The sequence below is a fragment of the Barbus barbus genome, assembly GCF_936440315.1.
Source record: "Barbus barbus genome assembly, chromosome: 20".
Lineage (NCBI taxonomy): Eukaryota > Metazoa > Chordata > Actinopteri > Cypriniformes > Cyprinidae > Barbus > Barbus barbus.
The window spans coordinates 10599455-10617374 of NC_136748.1; the positions used below are offsets into that span (position 1 = coordinate 10599455).

At 40.6% G+C, this 17920-nt stretch overlaps 1 protein-coding gene across 2 annotated transcripts in view; it reads right to left on the minus strand.

Annotated features, from left to right (window-relative positions):
* Positions 1 to 3067: 3067 nt before the first annotated feature.
* LOC306886436 (spectrin beta chain, erythrocytic-like) overlaps positions 3068 to 17920 on the minus strand; it is a 33110-nt gene continuing 18257 nt past the window's right edge. For both annotated transcript variants that reach the window (XM_079443538.1, XM_079443537.1), the window contains exons 15-37: positions 17743 to 17880; positions 16896 to 17655; positions 16502 to 16704; positions 15682 to 15772; positions 15421 to 15567; positions 11069 to 11338; positions 10690 to 10914; positions 10494 to 10583; positions 9995 to 10279; positions 9705 to 9835; positions 9355 to 9559; positions 8972 to 9195; positions 6684 to 6834; positions 6321 to 6565; positions 6095 to 6233; positions 5921 to 6005; positions 5629 to 5825; positions 5446 to 5519; positions 5300 to 5363; positions 4820 to 5076; positions 4510 to 4683; positions 4353 to 4395; positions 3068 to 4249 (exon numbers count right to left, since the gene is read on the minus strand). In XM_079443538.1, the coding sequence (XP_079299664.1) occupies positions 4064 to 4249; positions 4353 to 4395; positions 4510 to 4683; positions 4820 to 5076; positions 5300 to 5363; positions 5446 to 5519; positions 5629 to 5825; positions 5921 to 6005; positions 6095 to 6233; positions 6321 to 6565; positions 6684 to 6834; positions 8972 to 9195; positions 9355 to 9559; positions 9705 to 9835; positions 9995 to 10279; positions 10494 to 10583; positions 10690 to 10914; positions 11069 to 11338; positions 15421 to 15567; positions 15682 to 15772; positions 16502 to 16704; positions 16896 to 17655; positions 17743 to 17880 (4384 nt within the window). In that variant the 3' untranslated portion in view covers positions 3068 to 4063. The remainder of the gene's footprint in view (positions 4250 to 4352; positions 4396 to 4509; positions 4684 to 4819; positions 5077 to 5299; positions 5364 to 5445; positions 5520 to 5628; positions 5826 to 5920; positions 6006 to 6094; positions 6234 to 6320; positions 6566 to 6683; positions 6835 to 8971; positions 9196 to 9354; positions 9560 to 9704; positions 9836 to 9994; positions 10280 to 10493; positions 10584 to 10689; positions 10915 to 11068; positions 11339 to 15420; positions 15568 to 15681; positions 15773 to 16501; positions 16705 to 16895; positions 17656 to 17742; positions 17881 to 17920) is intronic.

Consider the following 17920-nt stretch of genomic DNA (forward strand, 5'->3'; position numbering starts at 1 on the left):
AAGAGAGCGACGTGCTCAACAGCCAATCAGCTGCGCGGATCCACAGGCGGGTGCTAGTAAACCGACCAATAGCAGGCTTGTGAGTACTGGGTTTCGTTCAAAATGACGTAACCAACAGCCCAAACTGTTGTCGGGACAACTACTCCTAAACTGTGCGGCTCGATGGCACCCTCAGCAGGTACAATTTATGTTTTTGTATATTTTGAAAATGTACACTTTGTTTCGCACACTTCCGTGCTTTTATGAATCCTCTTTGGACTATTATCACACGCCGGATTAACGCTCGAAGCATTGATTTATAAAAGGTCATCATGAATCAGTAGCGTCATGTGCCCCTGTTTTTTTTTTGTCAAATTTTATATGCAACTTTAAAAAAAATAAAAAATAAAACATGTTTTTGTCGTTGGTTCATCGATTACTGTAGATTCAGTGGCGTAACTTTGCTTTGAAAAGTGGTGGGGACACCGCACAACTCGTTTTGCTATTTGTTTATTTAATAACCGAATTTACTTGCGGACTGAGTTCAGAGTTGGAAATGCACTTAATTTTCACTTTGATGTATACATGCATCACATTCACAAATATGTCTATAAACATCCCTGAATGTTACGTTTTGCTTATCACAACACATCCAGGGTAGCTAATATCAATCAAAATACGCAAGATAAATATGGTGAACTTCAGCTGCAGCGTATTCATTAATTGCACAATTGTGTGTGTATTACGATTCATTCTACTTTGAATTACTTGCATAAGTTGCATATGTTCTCTTAATACCAGCCGGACAACTTGCTTAAAGCAGGTGTGATCGATGCACGCGCTGAACATTGAAGAATCAACATTACGTCAAGAGTCAAGACAAGCCCACAAAATGTTTCCTCATCCAATCAAATAATTTAACCAATCCTGAACTACGCAAACCCTTGTGTAAAACATGAATGAGAGTTAATTTGTGTTTAAAATGGTTAAACTGCCTTTATTAATTAAATAATTAAATAAATGAAATTGTTTTGACAAATCTTTTTTTTTATGACGTTTTTATAAAAGCTCTATTTTTTCCTCCCCCACCCCACAGGCTAGTTAACGGTAAATGTTGCTACCTATAGCATAAATGTTAAAACATCAACAAAATTTTAGTGAAGCAGCCACGCACAGTAAGTTACTTTGCTTAACACGAAAAAATATTATATTTAACTTACGTGAATATAGACATACTGTCGCTAATCATGTTTTTGGCGGCCACTGGAGCGCGCTGTTATTTACTACAAAACTGAATTAAAGGACTATGAACTACTAAAGACTTGTACTTTTTAATTGTTTTAATTGTGAAAATCCCAGTCATAACATAGAATTGTCCTGTTGCCTAAAAGGTTACTTCTTACATTAATTTAAACTTAAACTTAATTTTTCATATAACACGTAATCATGACTTGTAATAATAACCGTGACTTGTGAGTTTTTAACAATGCCTCAAGTGATCTCACCTCGCTGCGTGGTTGAAGAACCGTCGTCCACCTTCTAGTCATCACTTGATCACTTGATGACTACAGTGAGTGATGATTTGACTTGTGGACCAGAGATATTGTCCAATTAATCTTCTCAAAAATCTCAAATAAAATATTTCAACCTTGAAACAGTATCCAAACAATACGAACATCGTAAAAAGAAAGGTACAGGATCTGTAGACTAATTATAGGGAAAGGAAACTACATATCCCATGACGCATATCGCGTATCTCGCGATAGTTTCACAACGAGACTTAATATTCATCTTTGAGGACGTTGAAAAGCTTCTGACCGGCGGAAAAATTTGTTAAATGAATGAATTAGATTATGAAGAGTGACGATTTGTAGATGGTGCTTTTCCTTTAATATATACCTTACGCAATCTATTTTTCAGTTACTTTTTAAAAGTGGTGGGGACAATATCGAGCCTGGTAAAAAGTGGTGGGGACATGTCCCACCCGTCCCACCCGTAAATTACGCCTATGTGTAGATTTAATAATCGGTTTTGAATCCAAAATATGTAATTTTAATTCGTAATAATTTTAATTCGTGCACAACACAATCTGTTACTAGTTTTATTGCTAAGTAGTAGTGTAAATGTTACTCCATGAATTAAACATAATTTTCTTACTCCGCACAACAGTGTCTTCAACAGGACAAGAGTGGTATTTTTTAACATGAACTTTAAATAACATTTTACTTAGTGAATTTAATTCAACTTTACCTGATCAGACTGTGTAATACTCGCTTAATAGGAAAGTAAATAAGACTCAGACATAAGACTCAGACATAAACACACACTACAAGGCCTTAAACAGACAACAATGGTCAATGGTTACTGCAAACAGATAGTTTATTGATTTTCATACTCCTAAAATGAGTCATACCCACTGATCTATATACTGATCTGATCTTTCAACTTATATGTGATATTGCATCGAACATATAGATATAAAAGGAGAAGAGAGAAGATCATTCTAACGTAGACTGCAGTGTGTTTAAACCAAAAAGCGAGAGAGAGAGAGAAAGAGAGAGATTTGGAGGTAATGGCCAAATTTTTTTTTAATCTTAATAAAGCACCACACTGACCCTCGCAAAAAAATGACTCTGTAAAGATATTCATATCCAAAAAAACAACAACAATAGTGAGATGAAATATAACTATTGTTAAAAATGTTTCTGCAATAAAATAAAAAAATATATATATAAAATAAAATAAAAATTACATGTTTTAGCTTGCAGTGCCTGGCAGAAACAGTATGGATATATACTTCCATGTTAATATGATACTGAAAAAACTAAGACTTTGGAAATAGGGCACTTAAATTCTGTGTTATATTCAATTACTGTTTTGATATAACATTTCAAAAACTTGTGATAAAAACTATAAGTATGTATAATGAAAATTTATTTAGCATGATCTGAATATGGGCATTGTTTAAATGTATTTAGCAAGTTATTGTTATTATTATTATTATTATGTTACAGGTAAAAATTTCCGTTTACCATTATTTCTACATTCATATTTGTATGACACACTATTCTCCAGGTTTTCAAACATTCATTGGCTACCAAGTTTAATTTATACTGCATTATCCAAGCTGTACACATCAATTTCAAATTTTAATCATTGTTATGATGATGTGAGAGATACATTTTAATGCTTATAATGGTTTTTCTGTCCTTCTGTAAGAGCATTTATAAAGAGACTAATACTGGGGAACCTGAGTTATGAGAGGGTAAAACTCTTATCTTAAAGATATAGCACCATATTAAATAAATATATCAGTTCATGCTTTGTAAAAGCATTCAACACAGTTAAAAAAAAGCTACCTCTCTCATCTTTGTATTCTCTTTAGTATCATGGCGGTACTTAATGCATTCATACATAATGGCATTAATATGTTCACATTTTAATATAATATTCATATTCATATGTTTGTTGGAATAATGAAAAATACAACACCTAAACAGTCTAAAAGTACACTAAACACTGTGCTTATTGCATATAGTGCATGTTAACGCAATAGTGTACAGTGTTAAACACCTTCATTATCACACCTCCTGCTAACTGATGGCCATTTACAAAAAGAAACACCTCTCCAATGTCAACCTCTATTTAAATTTTATAAGTTCCGATGCAAAGAGTGCAGTATTACATTTGCAACCATTTTAAAAGAATAAGGCAGATTAACAAAACTAAGCATGTTATTTATAGTCAAAATACATACTGAAGCATGCCTAGAAGAAACTCAACACATAAAAAATCAAGACAAGAAGAAATCCTTTTTTCTTACAAATATTTTTGGTTAAATTTGATCGGTTCCTGTGCTTTTATTTGTATATAGAGTGAATGTGGTATGTGACTCTAGTATCAGAAAAATACAACAAAACATAAAAAGCAAACGTGTGGACATTAGCAACGCTTCATTAGCTTAGATACAGGCAGCAGTGTAATCTACATTTCATATAGCTAAATTCTTACAAATTAATATGATGTTAAAAAAAATGGTGTTATAAATCTGTTCCATTTCACCCGTCACATTCTGTCCAGGAGTTTATTTCTTCTTAGCAAACAGACTAAACCTCTTCTCCTTCTCCTTCTTGGTTGAGGGAACCTCTAGAGTAGAGGAAGAAGGTGGAGGTAGGCTTTGTGCCTTCACTCCTGATGGCCCTGCAACTGGTTCTTCTGTCACAGCTTGTGCTGCCTGTTCTATAGCCTGAGTCCAGTTCTGGAGTTCCTCCTATGGTCAAAAAAACATACATCATTAATGTTGTTTACTGGCATATTTCAAAGAGTATATTAACTAATAAGGAACTAATTAGAAGCAGTAGTCAATAGCGCACCTCATCTTTACACTGGAACAGATATTCACTTCCATCTTCAAGTCTGCAAATGGAACAAGGATAAAAAAAATTAAGTCCTATATGTATTATATATCACAATAATTAAATACATTTTTATTTAAAAATTAATATCAAAATTGATGACTAAGACCCTTACCGGAGTTTGAACACCTGCTTCTTTTTCTTATAGTTAGTCAAGATCTCAAAAGAAGCATTGGTGAGGTTCAGGGGTTCCTCGCCATGGTATGTGACACTGTGACTAAAGCTCTTGGAGTCCTTGTAAGCAGAGAGCTGCCCAGGTTTGAGCACACAGTAAATGTTGTTCCAGGACCTGAGACAAGAGATGAGAAGGTGGACAGTTTTAAATTAAGTTCACTAGTAAAATGATGACTACTTTTGATTTAGCCCAAGTCACTGTTCTGGTCAATGGCTTGGTTACTTCAATGTGTCTCTAGACAACAGCTAACCTGTTGGATGCCTTCTTATTAGGTCCCTCCATCTCATGTTTGCGGGATAGAGCTCCCTCCATCAAAACTGGTTGAACTTGTGAAGATTCAGTGGCAAGTGTGGCAGCTTTTTCTGTCTCCTTGGTTACCTGGATGGATGTGGAAGGGCCCAGCTCCAGTGAGCCACTTTCCTGCATCTCTGAGATCAAAGGCACAGTGGAGTCCCCCGCTGCGCCATCAACTCCCACAGAACTTGGCTCTATTACTCCTAAACCAGACTGAAGGTCACAAACAACAAAGTTTGGGTACAAATTCAAACAAGTATTACAGGTATTACTTTAACAGACATTTGCATTACAAAAAGTAAAATTATATTATAGGGTATTGTATGCTGTATTTGCAATAGAAGATGACAACATGAAATGTGAAAGAATATCTGATAAGAAGAATGTTGTTAATTAAGAGAAAGATGAGGAGATTGCTACAAAAACCTGAACTCACCAGAGACTGTTCTTCTGTGGTGAAGAGTTGTGAAGACTCCTCTGCAAACCCGGTGTCTTCTCTCCTAAGGTCAAAGTTTGAATGTCAAATTTTAGTATGGAATATGGCGTTAGGGTAGTGCAGTGTTAACCAGATTGTATATATACCTGCTGTCTTTTTCCGCCTCTTGTCTGTACTGTTCTATGTCCTGTTGTCTTTTCCGAATTTCGAACAGCTCCAACTACAACAGATTATTAATAGTCAGTGAGTGGTGCCTGTCAATGCAAACAATTCACATAATTTGAGGTATCATTAATGAGTTTAATATGTAAAATCTAAAACACACATACTGTTGTAAGACGTTCCAGTGCTGAGAAACGCTCTTCCCATGTAGCAGTGGATTTCTCGAAGGCTTCATGTCTCTTGAGTAGTTTTTCGACCTCATCCACTGTCTCACCCAGATCCCTGCTGACCACGTACGGCTCCTGGGCAATCAGCCAGGCCTCTGCCACAGATGCATCCCTGGCAAACTGACATACCTCCAAAACTAGGAGGAGATACATTTATAAGCAGCTGTAATATGCAATAGTGTGCATGTTTGTGTGTCTTCTCATGTGTGCTTGTTGACATTTGTGGACTTACAAAGTCTAAGCCATTCCCATCTTTCATCCCATTTCAGCATCATCTCTTTTCTCTTCTCTACCAGTTGCATCAGCTTCTCTTTAATCTGTAAGCACAAGTGTACATGAAAATGGATGCCTTTCCAGATACAGTACTTTGTTGTGGCTTCACCTGCTACCTTCCATGTCTGATTACCTCTGCAGAGTCCTTATGCTTGCGTTCCAGGAGGGCCCCGCCCAGCTCCACACACTGATTAAACTTTGGCCCACGCATCTCAATTTCAGCACGGATCCCTTGGTGATACTTAATCAGGAGCTCCACTGAGGAGACATCTCTTCATTGGACAACAAGAAACAAATTTCATCACAAAAAGGAACATGGGCATCTCTACTCTGATGATTGCAATGATACATTTTCGTACCGTGGCTTTTCCTGTGTCTCTATCTGCTGAATGATACTTTCCATCCAGGCCAGCAGGTCTCTCACCATGGTGAAGAAGCGGAATTTGTCCGCAGTATCTTCCAGCTGCTTCCTCCTGCCTGCACAAGCAGCCAGCAGACCATTCCAGGCGCCCACAACCTCTTTTTCAGTTGCTTGAATAGCAGTGGCCTGATCTCCTGCATACTGGGCATACAGTCTAGTTGCGGTCTCCTGGAACTGTTTCACCTGCAAGGAAAGAGATATGAAAAATCCCTAACTTTTTGAGATAAATACGTACAAGCCAGAGATGAAAACATGAAACTTATTATGACAACCACTTGTTCATGTAATGTGTTTTCCTTGCCTGTTTGCCAAGGGAGCTGATGGCCCTTTCAGATGCAGCATGCATTCGGTGGAAGGACTCTGCTTTGCTGAAGTCTTCTCCCAGATCCTCAGGAAGCTCGTTCTTCTTCTCCTCAATCTGAGCGACCAGCTCCTTCCCATCATAAAAATACCTGACCAAATTCACTGAATATTTTAGATAATTTTCCAGTCTAATTCTGTACCCCTTACAACACTTCACACAAGTGAAGATAGTTAAATAATTAGAATCTTGTTCCACTATAGGCTTGTTTTTATGTGAGATACGGTGAATCAGTAGGAATAATGTGATCTTATAAAAGCACTGCACTCTTTAGTGACATTTAATCTATTTTATTTTGTTCAAGGTTTTTTATTTGTTTTCACATTATATAAACTAGAAACACACAAATTACTGATTTTCTCCAACTTAAGATGACCCATGACTTCTCTTATCCAGTGGCTATGTGTTAGTGGAATAGGGTCCTTCCATTTAAACAATATCAGTCTCCTAGCCAAAAGAGAGCTGAAGGCCAACATGTTAATTTCTCTTGTGTTGAGAAGGGTGTTTTCAGAGGTCACACCAAACAATGCAAGAAATGGGGATGGTTCTACTACCTCTCCAAATACCCCAGAAAAGGTTTCCAAAAAATTCATCCAGAACATGTAAACCTTGGACATGTCCAGAACATGTGCAGCAAAGCCTACATCGATCGCATATGGGGTCTATGTCAGCCTTAATCTTAGAAAGTCTGACCTTAGACCAGTGCAGACGATGAACAATTTTGAATTGTATTACAGCATGTCTAAGGCATATAGATGATGATAAAATTCCCTGTATTATTTTGTGCCAAATTTCCTTGGAGATTGGTTCATTTAAATCTGTCTCCTATTTATTTTTAAGTAGGTCTAAGGGTGTTGAATCATACATGCTGAGTAGTTCGTAAATCTTACTTATATTCTGTTTATTGACTGATTTACATTCAAAGATTAAGTCTTATTATCTTGTCAAGTTATTATGCATGATGGAAAATCGTTAGAATTCAATGCTACAAAATTCCGGAGCTGCGAGTACCTATAGAAGTGAGCTTTGGGAATGTCATATTTCTGTACCAGCTGTTCAAAGGAGGCGAAGTTTCCATCCATATAAAAATCAGACAGTGAGATCGCACCCTTTCTAGCCCAAGCATCAAAAGATTCATCCATCATTGATGGGGCAAACATGTAATTTTTTATGATTGGTGCAGCTTGCAATAAATCTTTAAGGGAAAAGGACCGTCTAATCTGATTCCAGATTTTAATTGAATGTGTAACAACTGGATTAGAAGTCGAACTAGAGATGGGCTGTGCAAATGGTAGTCTAGAACATAATAAGGCTGCCAGTGAGGTAGGCCCAATTTAAGCCCCCTCCAGAATTAACCATACAGGGGCAGAGGTGTCATTATTTATCCAGTATAACAACGCTCTTATGTTGGCTGCCGAATAGTAATACATGAAGTTTGGGAGTGCCATCCCTCCCTTTGCACGAGGCCTCTGCAGTATACTTCTTTTTATCCTTTTTATCCTTATTGTTCCAAATAAAGGCCGATATCTGATTATTTAGTTTGAAGAAGAAAGATTTTGTTAACAAAAACTTGGGCAGTACATTCATCTTTACCATATTAATTCTTCCACCCAATGACAGAGGCAGGTGGTCCCAGCGTTCAAGATCTTGCTTCAAATTGGATAAGAGAGGCTGATAATTGGCCACATATAAATCTTTATAGTTATGTGTAACCCAATCCCCAAGGTACTTGAATTTCTTAGGGCTAATTTTAAAGGGAACTGAACCTAAAGATAGACTGACCCCATCACCAACAGGCATTAATTCACTCTTCTGAATATTGACTTTATAGCCAGATATTTTGCCAAATTCTGTAAGTAGATTCAACAATTTTGGGAGACTTGAGAGGAGATGTGACAAGTATAATAACATATCATCTGCATACAGCGAGACCTTATGTTCCAATCCTGCCCGCTGAATACCCTTGATGTCAGCTCTTTGTCTCAGAGTTAGAGCAAGTGGTTCCATTGCAACTGCAAATAAAAGTGGGGACAAAGGACAACCCTGTCTCGTGTCGCGTTGAAGCTCAAAGTAAGCGGATATATTATTGTTAGTGCATACGGCAGCCAATGGAGTTGATCCAAGATATAAACTTGTGGCCAAATCCAAACCTCTGTAGTGTGTCGAAAAGATAGCCCCACTCCACCCAGTCAAATGACATTTAATCTATTTAATTATTTTGTACTTACTTAAGCAGGTCATAGGATGCTGTAAGGAGTTGGGTACGAGTGTCGATGAGCTCCAGCAAATCTGCCCAACTCTCATTGACTCCATCCTTCCACTCCGCTAGGGTTGCTGCCTCACTGTGGCCTGCTTCGATCAGATCATCTATGATCCGGTTCACAGTGTCTACACGTTCTTGACCCACTGTCCCTGTCTCCCGTGCAAACTCCCTGAACTTATCTCGCAGGATCTAAAATATTGATGGAATCAGGAAAATATTGATTGTAATTATATTTACCTAAAATATAAGTATGACTGAATATGCAAAGTTGTGTATTGCATACATCAAGACATGCTTTTGTGTGAGAGACAGTAATTGTACTTTGTCTGGGGGCAAGTTCCTATTTACCGTTGCATGGTCAAGGTCCTGGCCCATCTCTTGTGAAGAAGCCACCACATCACGCTCTGCAATCCACTGCTCAAGATCCTCCACTTCACGACTAAGCAAGAAATGATGATATGAGTGGTCCAGCTTCTTTTTGCGGTCCTCTGCCAGCTCCTTCAGCCCAGCATACTGCTTGTCAACTTGTCCTTGTCTCCGGATAATGGCCTCACTTCACATACAGACAAATAACGATTAATCTTTGTTATGGAGTGTTTTTAAACCTACATCGAAGTACCTCAAGATTCAGTTCAGCTTGGCCCACTTATCTCAATATACAATACATTGTGTGAAGACATGCAATTAGCCCAATATACCCATCTGGGTGCTCTTCAGCCAGCATCTTCTGGGCACGGTCTGCCAGCTGCTGGATGGAGTGTGCATAGTCATCCACTGCCTGCTTCAGAAGCAGGTGTCGCTTCAGCATCATCATAGCACTCTGTTCATCCTACAACCCAGAGAGATTAATTGTCAGAGACAGTTTATTTTAGTATGGCTTTTCATTGCACACAGATTTTGGAGCCAGCACAGAGTTGACATGGAATTTTGAAGATTTTTTAAAGACAAGCAGCATAAAACAACAATACTGTTCTTCTCTACACTCTACCTTGGCCTTCTCATCAGCAATCATGTACAGTTCTTGTTCCCCTATCCAGGCCTGAGCCTCATCTGCATCATTGTAATACTGCTGGGCCTCATTAGAGCCATAGAGCTGAGCTCTCCGTTTGGCCATCTCATCCTGCAGCTTTGCCCACATATCCTGAAGCTTCTTCATCTCCTCAGACATGTGTTCTTCTTCTGGACTACCCTCTGCTGCTGCCACCATTCGCCGACCATGCTCCAACACTTCATCAATGCGTGGCTGGTGACCGTCAATCTCTTTTTGAAGAGACTGTGCAGGATATGAAAGGATTATATTAAAGGGGTGGGTGATGTATATGAAAGGAGACATGATCACATGGTGAACATAATAGAAATTATTTCCAATACAAGTTGAAATAGACCATAGATGGAAAAAGACCATGTTGTGAAGTCATGTTGTGTTCTACCAAACTGGATAATTAGGAATGATTTATGGATGTAAGTGGAAAAAATGAAAAACTCACTTGGTTCTTCTTGAGCAGAAGTTGGACAGTCTGAAGATTGTTGCCATGTTCTTCTGACATTGCCATTGGTAACCTCTCGTTAACCCAGAGCTGAGGAGAGCAAATCAAAAATTTTATGTAATAATTCTTTAGTAAGAAAGATCAACAAAAACTAATGATGCAATCTGAAAAGCTGTAATGCTAGACATGCACATACTATTTCATCTGCAAGATCTCTGAAGAACTGGTGCACTGCCTTAGCGGCCTCCAGCTTGCCCCTGCGTTGGGCGAGAGGTGTGAGGAGCGTCTGGAAGTCCCTCTGAAGTGTCTGCTGCTCAATTTCAAGCTCAGGTTGGTTCTCTCTAAGAGAAGCGTGCTGCTGTACAGCTTCTTGGAGTTCTTCAAGCTCCCGTGCACGATCCCGAACTTGATTCTCTGTCATCTAGAGGAGAATAGGGCAAATTTAAGCAGTATTCTATAAATGACCACCAAATATGGAAAGACAAAGCACAGACCATAGTTGGCTTCACGTGAGGTACTCTACTGAATTGTAGTAGACACAAAACAATGAAAAAGTAACTAATTTAATGTCACACCTGATGTTTCTTCAGTAAGATGCTGGCACTAGTAAGATCCTTAACTTCTTCGTCCACATCACCCTGGAGCTGCTGCTGCAATTTTGCCAACCATTTCTTCAAGTCAGCAAGGCTCTGATCAAACAGCTCAGAACGGTTTGCATCAAAAAGTAGACGAGCCTTCTCCTTTGTGGTGCTCTCCAGCTTATCCCATAGTTCATGAAGCTTAGCAAGACGATCGGTGACAATGGGCTCAAACTCAGGCTTGGATTCCATCAATTCCTGTCCCTCCTAATATGAGCATGGTTCATAGTACATATTAATATTTTCAATCATTTCAACACATTGATAATAGGGCTTCAACAGAATCTTATATTGTTTAATAAAAAATTAGAGCTCAAGGTAGGTCTGTCTTTAAATGATTAAAAGTTATTGTAAAAATCATGATCCAAGATGGCGGCGCGATCAGATGCAGCGGCTGCTCCGGGTCCCAAAGACGGTGCTTTTATGTCTTTTAATGTCGTCTGTTCGTCTCCAAATAGTGTCAGTTTACCGCTAACTCTTAAGGAAATCACCCCAAAACTCATCTATGATCGCCAAAGTCTTTTGGATATCGGCAACGCATACAAACAACAACTCTCGCCGGCGGCTACTGAGAAGCTACGAGGCCTTTGTTTACTGCTGGAGCCGGACCTCGAGACAGCGGCCTCGCCTACTGACGCTACCCGCACAAGGCAGCGTCGCAAGCGGTGTGAGAGAGGACGGAGCTCCACAAGGCCGGCTCTTCCAACACTCATGCTCTTAAACGTTCGCTCTCTGGAAAAAAAACTGGACTTAATTCAACTCAGTCGTTCTACACAGCATGAGGTAAGGGATTGTTGTGTGTTTGTTTTCACCGAAACATGGCTAAACGACAACATCCCGGACTCCGCCATTCAGCAGCACGGGCTAACCTGCTACCAAGCGGATAGAGATTCAGCACTATCTGGTAAGACCCGCGGAGGTGGCTTGTGTGTGTATATCAACAAAGACTGGTGTAACAATGCTGCAGTATTATCAAAACACTGTTCATCGCTGGTGGAGTTTATGTTTGTGAAGTGTCGACCGTTCTATCTGCCGCAGTAGTTCACGGTCATTGTTATTGTCGCAGTCTACATCCCCCCGTGTGCAAACGCTAAGGACGCGCTTCGTGAACTGTACAGCGCCATCAGTGAACAACAAACAAATAACCCTGACGGCTTTTTCATCATAGCCGGTGACTTCAACCACGCAAACTTAAAGACAGTTTTGCCAAAGTTTTACCAATGTGAACTTTGCAACAAGGGGAAACAACACACTGGACATTGTTTACACAACAGTAAAAAACGCTTACAAGGCTGTAACCCCGCCCCCACCTCGGGTACTCGGACCACATCACTGTTATGCTAATCCCAGCATATAGACCACTTCTCAAACTCGCCAAACCGGTTCAAAAGCAGATCACAGTATGGCCAGACAATGCCACCTCAGCACTACAGGACTGCTTTCAGTGCACAGACTGGAACATGTTTAAAGAGGCAGCCATCTACAACAACCACACAGACCTGCACGAGTACACTGAAACTGTGACTGCTTATATCAAAAAGTGCACTGATGATGTCACAGTCACCAAGACCATCGGCACACGAAACCAGAAGCCATGGATGACAGCAGAGGTTCGTGGGCTGCTAAAGACCAGAGATAAAGCATTCAGATCAGGAGATAAAACAGCCCTCAAAACAGCAAGAGCCAATCTGTCCTGTGGCATCAAAAATGCAAAACGGTCATATGCTCAAAAAATCAACAATCACTTCACAGACAGCAGAGACACACGGAGCCTGTGGCAAGCCATTCAGACCATCACTGACTACAAGCCCCCGCCACAGGCCTGTGATGAGGACACATCCCTCCCCGATGCACTCAACCACTTTTATTCACGGTTTGAAATGCAGAATGACACACCTGCACAAAAACTGCCCACACCTCCCAACGTCCGGCCGCTCTGTCTGTCTCCAGTTGACGTAAGGAAGACCCTATCTAGGATTAACCCATGCAAGGCTGCGGTTCCTGACAACATACCTGGCCGTGTTCTGAGAGACTGTGCTGCACAGCTGACAGATGTGCTTACAGATATCTTCAACACCTCGCTGAGCCAGGCAGTCGTCCCCACATGTCTCAAATCCACAACAATCATACTGGTACCAAAGAAATCACCTGTGTCCTGTCTAAATGACTACCGTCCTATAGCACTGACTCCAATCATGATGAAGTGCTTTGAGAGACTAGTCATGCACAACATCAAAACCAGCCTCCCCAACACACTTGACCCGCTCCAGTTTGCATACCATCCAAACCGCTCTACAGACGATGCAATTTCCTCCACCCTCCACCTGGCTCTTACCCACCTAGAAAATAAAGACTCCTATGTTAGAAGCTGTTCATTGACTTCAGCTCGGCATTCAACACAATAATCCCACAACAGCTCATAAATAAACTAAACCTGCTGGGCCTTAACAATTCCCTGTGTAATTGGATCCTGTACTTTCTAACCGGAAGACCTCAGTCAGTCCGTGTCGGCCACAACACCTCGAGCACTACCACACTGAGCACAGGTGCCCCACAAGGCTGTGTGCTCAGCCTGCTGCTCTTCACGCTGCTGACCAACGACTGCACTGCCGAGTTCAGCTCCAACCACATCATCAAGTTTGCTGATGACACAACAGTGGTAGGTCTCATCAGCAACAACGATGAAACACACTACAGAGGAAGTGGCACAGCTGGCTGAATGGTGTGGCACCAACAATCTTTCCCTCAATGTGGAGAAGACAAAGGAGGTTGTGATGGACTTCAGAAGAAACTCCGTTGACCACCCCCCACTGACCATCGACAGCTCGACTGTGGAGAGAGTCAGCAGCATTAAATTCCTGGGGGTGCACATCACAGAGGATCTCACCTGGACCACCAACACCATGTCACTCTCCAAAAAGGCACAACAGCGCCTACACTTTCTCCGCCGGCTGAAAAGAGCAAGTCTCCCTCCACCCATCCTCACCACGTTCTACAGAGGCACCATTGAGAGTGTGCTGACCAGCTGCATCACTGTCTGGTATGGGAACTGCAGTGCTGCTGACCGCAAGACCCTCCAGTGGACAGTGAACACAGCTGCAAAGATCATCGGTGCCCCTCTCCCCTCCATCCTGGACATTTTCCTTACACGATGCTCCAGCAAAACCAACAGCATAGTGAAGGACTCCACCCATCCCTCCCACAGTCTCTTCCAGCTCCTACCATCAGGAAGACGTTACCGGAGCATCAGAGCCCGCTCTGCCAGACTGCTCAACAGCTTTTTCCCCCAGGCTGTGAGAGCCCTGAACTCAAATCACCCCGCCCCCCTCTGAAACCCCATGCAAACCCCTACCTCCTGAAACATGGACCACCCCCCACCCCAAACCTTACCACACCAAAGAAAAAAAATGTATGACACTTTTTTTGTGCAATTCGAAGTGTGCTACACACAGGTGAGTGGGCCTGTACAAACTACCTGTAGTAACACACTCTCCTCTGTGCACTAGACACTTTACACACACTGCTGCGTGTACACAATCCCACAAAAGACTCAGCAATATATGTATGTTTACATGCTCATGCACTACAAATCATCCTGCACTGTTCCCCCAACCAGCTGCTTGACTCAAAATGTCTCTCTTTGCACATGCACAGTATTTGTGAAGCATTCGTATAGTTTGTATTTTTTATCTTCTATTCTTTTAGTTTGTATATAGGGTAAATATTTAAGTGAAGCATTCGTATAGTTTGTATTTTTTATCCTTTATTCTTTTAGTTTGTATAGGGTAAACACTTATATATAGTATACTTATAGTTAAAATCTGTCAGTAGGTTAATTGTGTATATGTTTATAGTGTTTTTTACTTCATTGTTGTATGTACATTTACATTTATTCATTTAGCTGACGCTTTTATCCAAAGCGACTTACAATTGCTATATATGTCAGAGGTCGCACGCCTCTGGAGCAACTAGGGGGTTAAGTGTCTTGCTCAGGGACACATTGGTGTTTCACAGTGGATTCGAACCCGGGTCTCTCACACCAAAGGCATGTGTCTTATCCACTGCGCCATCACCACCCCCTCTGTATTTATGTAGCACAGTGGTCCTGCGAGGCACGACATTTCGTTCCACTGTATGTCTCCACATGTAGCGGAATGACAATAAAGCTCGACTTGACTTGAAATGTTTCCCGTGTGAAAATTTGATGTTTTTCTTTTCTTTTTTTTTTTTTTCACTTCGGAAACCCAACTGCTATGCTTTATTAAAGTACATATAAAATTGCTATATACCTTATCAATATTATGAAGCCAATCCTTGTTGGAGGCTAGTTCTGCCATGAAGGCCTGGTGTTTTTGCCACTTGCTATGGAGGTTACGAGCCTCGTCATATGATGTATCCTGTGCAGTCAGCATTTTCTCATTTATCCATAGTGTAAGCTAAAAAAGAGAAGTAAATGTACATTGAATGAGAGGACAAAGTCACAAAGAACTTTACATTAGAAGCAAATCTGTGAAATCTTGCATATGAAAACTGAGTAAAGCATTACTGACATCCTGGGTGTTTTGAAGGAAGTGCTGAAGTTCCCTGTTGTCCTTCAGTTTCCCTGAGACTTCCTTGGCTTTGTCACGATTCTTGTTGTACCTGAAGACATATACACATAAATACATGGGTTATGGTTGGTCTCTAGTGCAAAGTGGTGTAAGAACTTTATATGGTTAAATGTGAATACTGGCTGACATTGAAATGGCTTTTCTTTACTCCTTCATTTTCTCACTGCAGAGAGAACACTTAAAAAAGCAACATAAGCCAATGGATTAGGTATACTTTCACAAAGAGATCAATACCCATAAGGGCAGACACCCATCTTAAGGAACTACAGACTGTCTGGGCTAATAGGGGAAATGCAGGCCACTCCTTTACAGTATAATTCTTTTCTCACTCACTGCCCATTCAGCACAAAGAAAGCACAAATGCATGGGTGCATTAACATGAACTTTGAGGAGAAACCTATGATTGCTTTCTGAATTACACTTACATTGTGTGTTGACAACAGTCAATTATTTGATGTAAATATTCTTGTCATTCCATTTTATTTACTGGTCCAGAGTAATAAGCAAAATTATTAACTTTTGCATTAACTTTTCTTATGTAGGGTTGTGTGGGATGCTGGAGCTTATTGAACGGAAAATCCACTGTCTTGTATAAAATCCTCTGACTTTTAATGTCTAATTAAGCATGGAATTTGGATTGAAAGGGCAAGTTTATTTAGTGGCTAGTTCATATGCTAGGTCAAAGAGGAATGTTATATGTAAATTATGTTGTATGTTTGACCTTAGATGTAAAATAGGTGAAATAATATCAAAAACAAACCTATTTTCAATAGAGCCCATCTTGTCTTTGACCCTTTCTGAGTAAAGGTTTCCACTGTCCACCAGCCTCTGACCAGTCTCCAGTGTGCTGAGTATCTTCTCCTCGTTAGCATCCATGGTGGTAACAAAGTCCTCATTTTTCTTCAGGGCCTTCTCTGCTCCATCCAGGGTGTCAGGCTTGTCTATGTGGGCTAGAGTGTATTCCTTTTAAAAAGTACAGGAAAAAGACATAGAAAGAGACAGCAATTAAAAGAGAGAAACAATATTATGGAACTGCAATTGAAGGTTATTGGCAAAGAATATTAAGCAGGTAGCAATATCGGCAAGATTTGGGTTTCCCAAAATGTCTGTTTTCATTACAAGGTTCATCAGATGAAAACTATATGCATGTATACCTGGTTATTTAAGATGGCTTCAGCCTGCTTGGCATCCCTCATGAACTGTTGGAAGCCGAGACCCTGATCTAGGAAGCTCTTGCGGCTGTCCCACATTTTGTGCAGCTCATCCCATCCCTTATCAAGACCGTCCAGCCTCTGCTCCAGCTGCTGGTACTGAGGATCATCTTCTTGGCCCTGAATGGCAGCTGCTCCCGTGTCCCTCACACGGTGGTAGTCCTCTTCATGGCCATCCATATCACCCCTCACAGCATCATGGAGACTCAGGAAATGTTCAGCTTCTGGTAAACCATCAGGCATATCTTCAGATGCAACAGCCTTCTGTGTCTTGAACAGCCAGGCTTGAAAATCATCCATGTCCTGTAGGAATGTTTGCAGCTTGCTGACCTCCCCAAGAGAGTCTTCACGGTTTTTCAGGGTGCGTTTCAAGTTGTCCCATGCTGCATCCAACTCTTCCTGTCTTGCAAGTATATCATAAGCATGTTCTGGGTGGTCCTTCACAAGCTTCTGGGCCTCATTATGCTGGACATCCAACTTATCTTGGATGGCAGCAAGATCTCTTTCCATGCCAAAGAGCTTTCTCTGAATGGTAATGACTGCAGCTAGGTCATTCCCAAGGTCCTGTGTTGACTCAATGACCCGTGTCTTCTCTTTTATCCATGATTCCGTCTCATCACATTCAAGATCATAGTTATGTAGGCTGAGGGCTGAATCTACTTTGTGTTTCTTATCCTCTACCATTGCTTTAAAAGCTTCCCATCTTTGAGAAGATATAAAAGGGAACATTACAGATTAATAAAGTATTTTCATTAGAACTGGCTTTCACATCCAGGATTATAACTCTTACCTTCTATTGAGACGAGTTTGACAGTCTTTCACTTGTTTTGTTTGTGGATGTCTGCTGTCTTCAAGTTGTTTGGCTGCTTTATTGACATTATCAACCCGAGCCTGCATATTACCCATTTCCTGAGCAAGGATGCTTAGCCTGAAAACAAACAGAACATTTTATAAAAATGGCATAAATT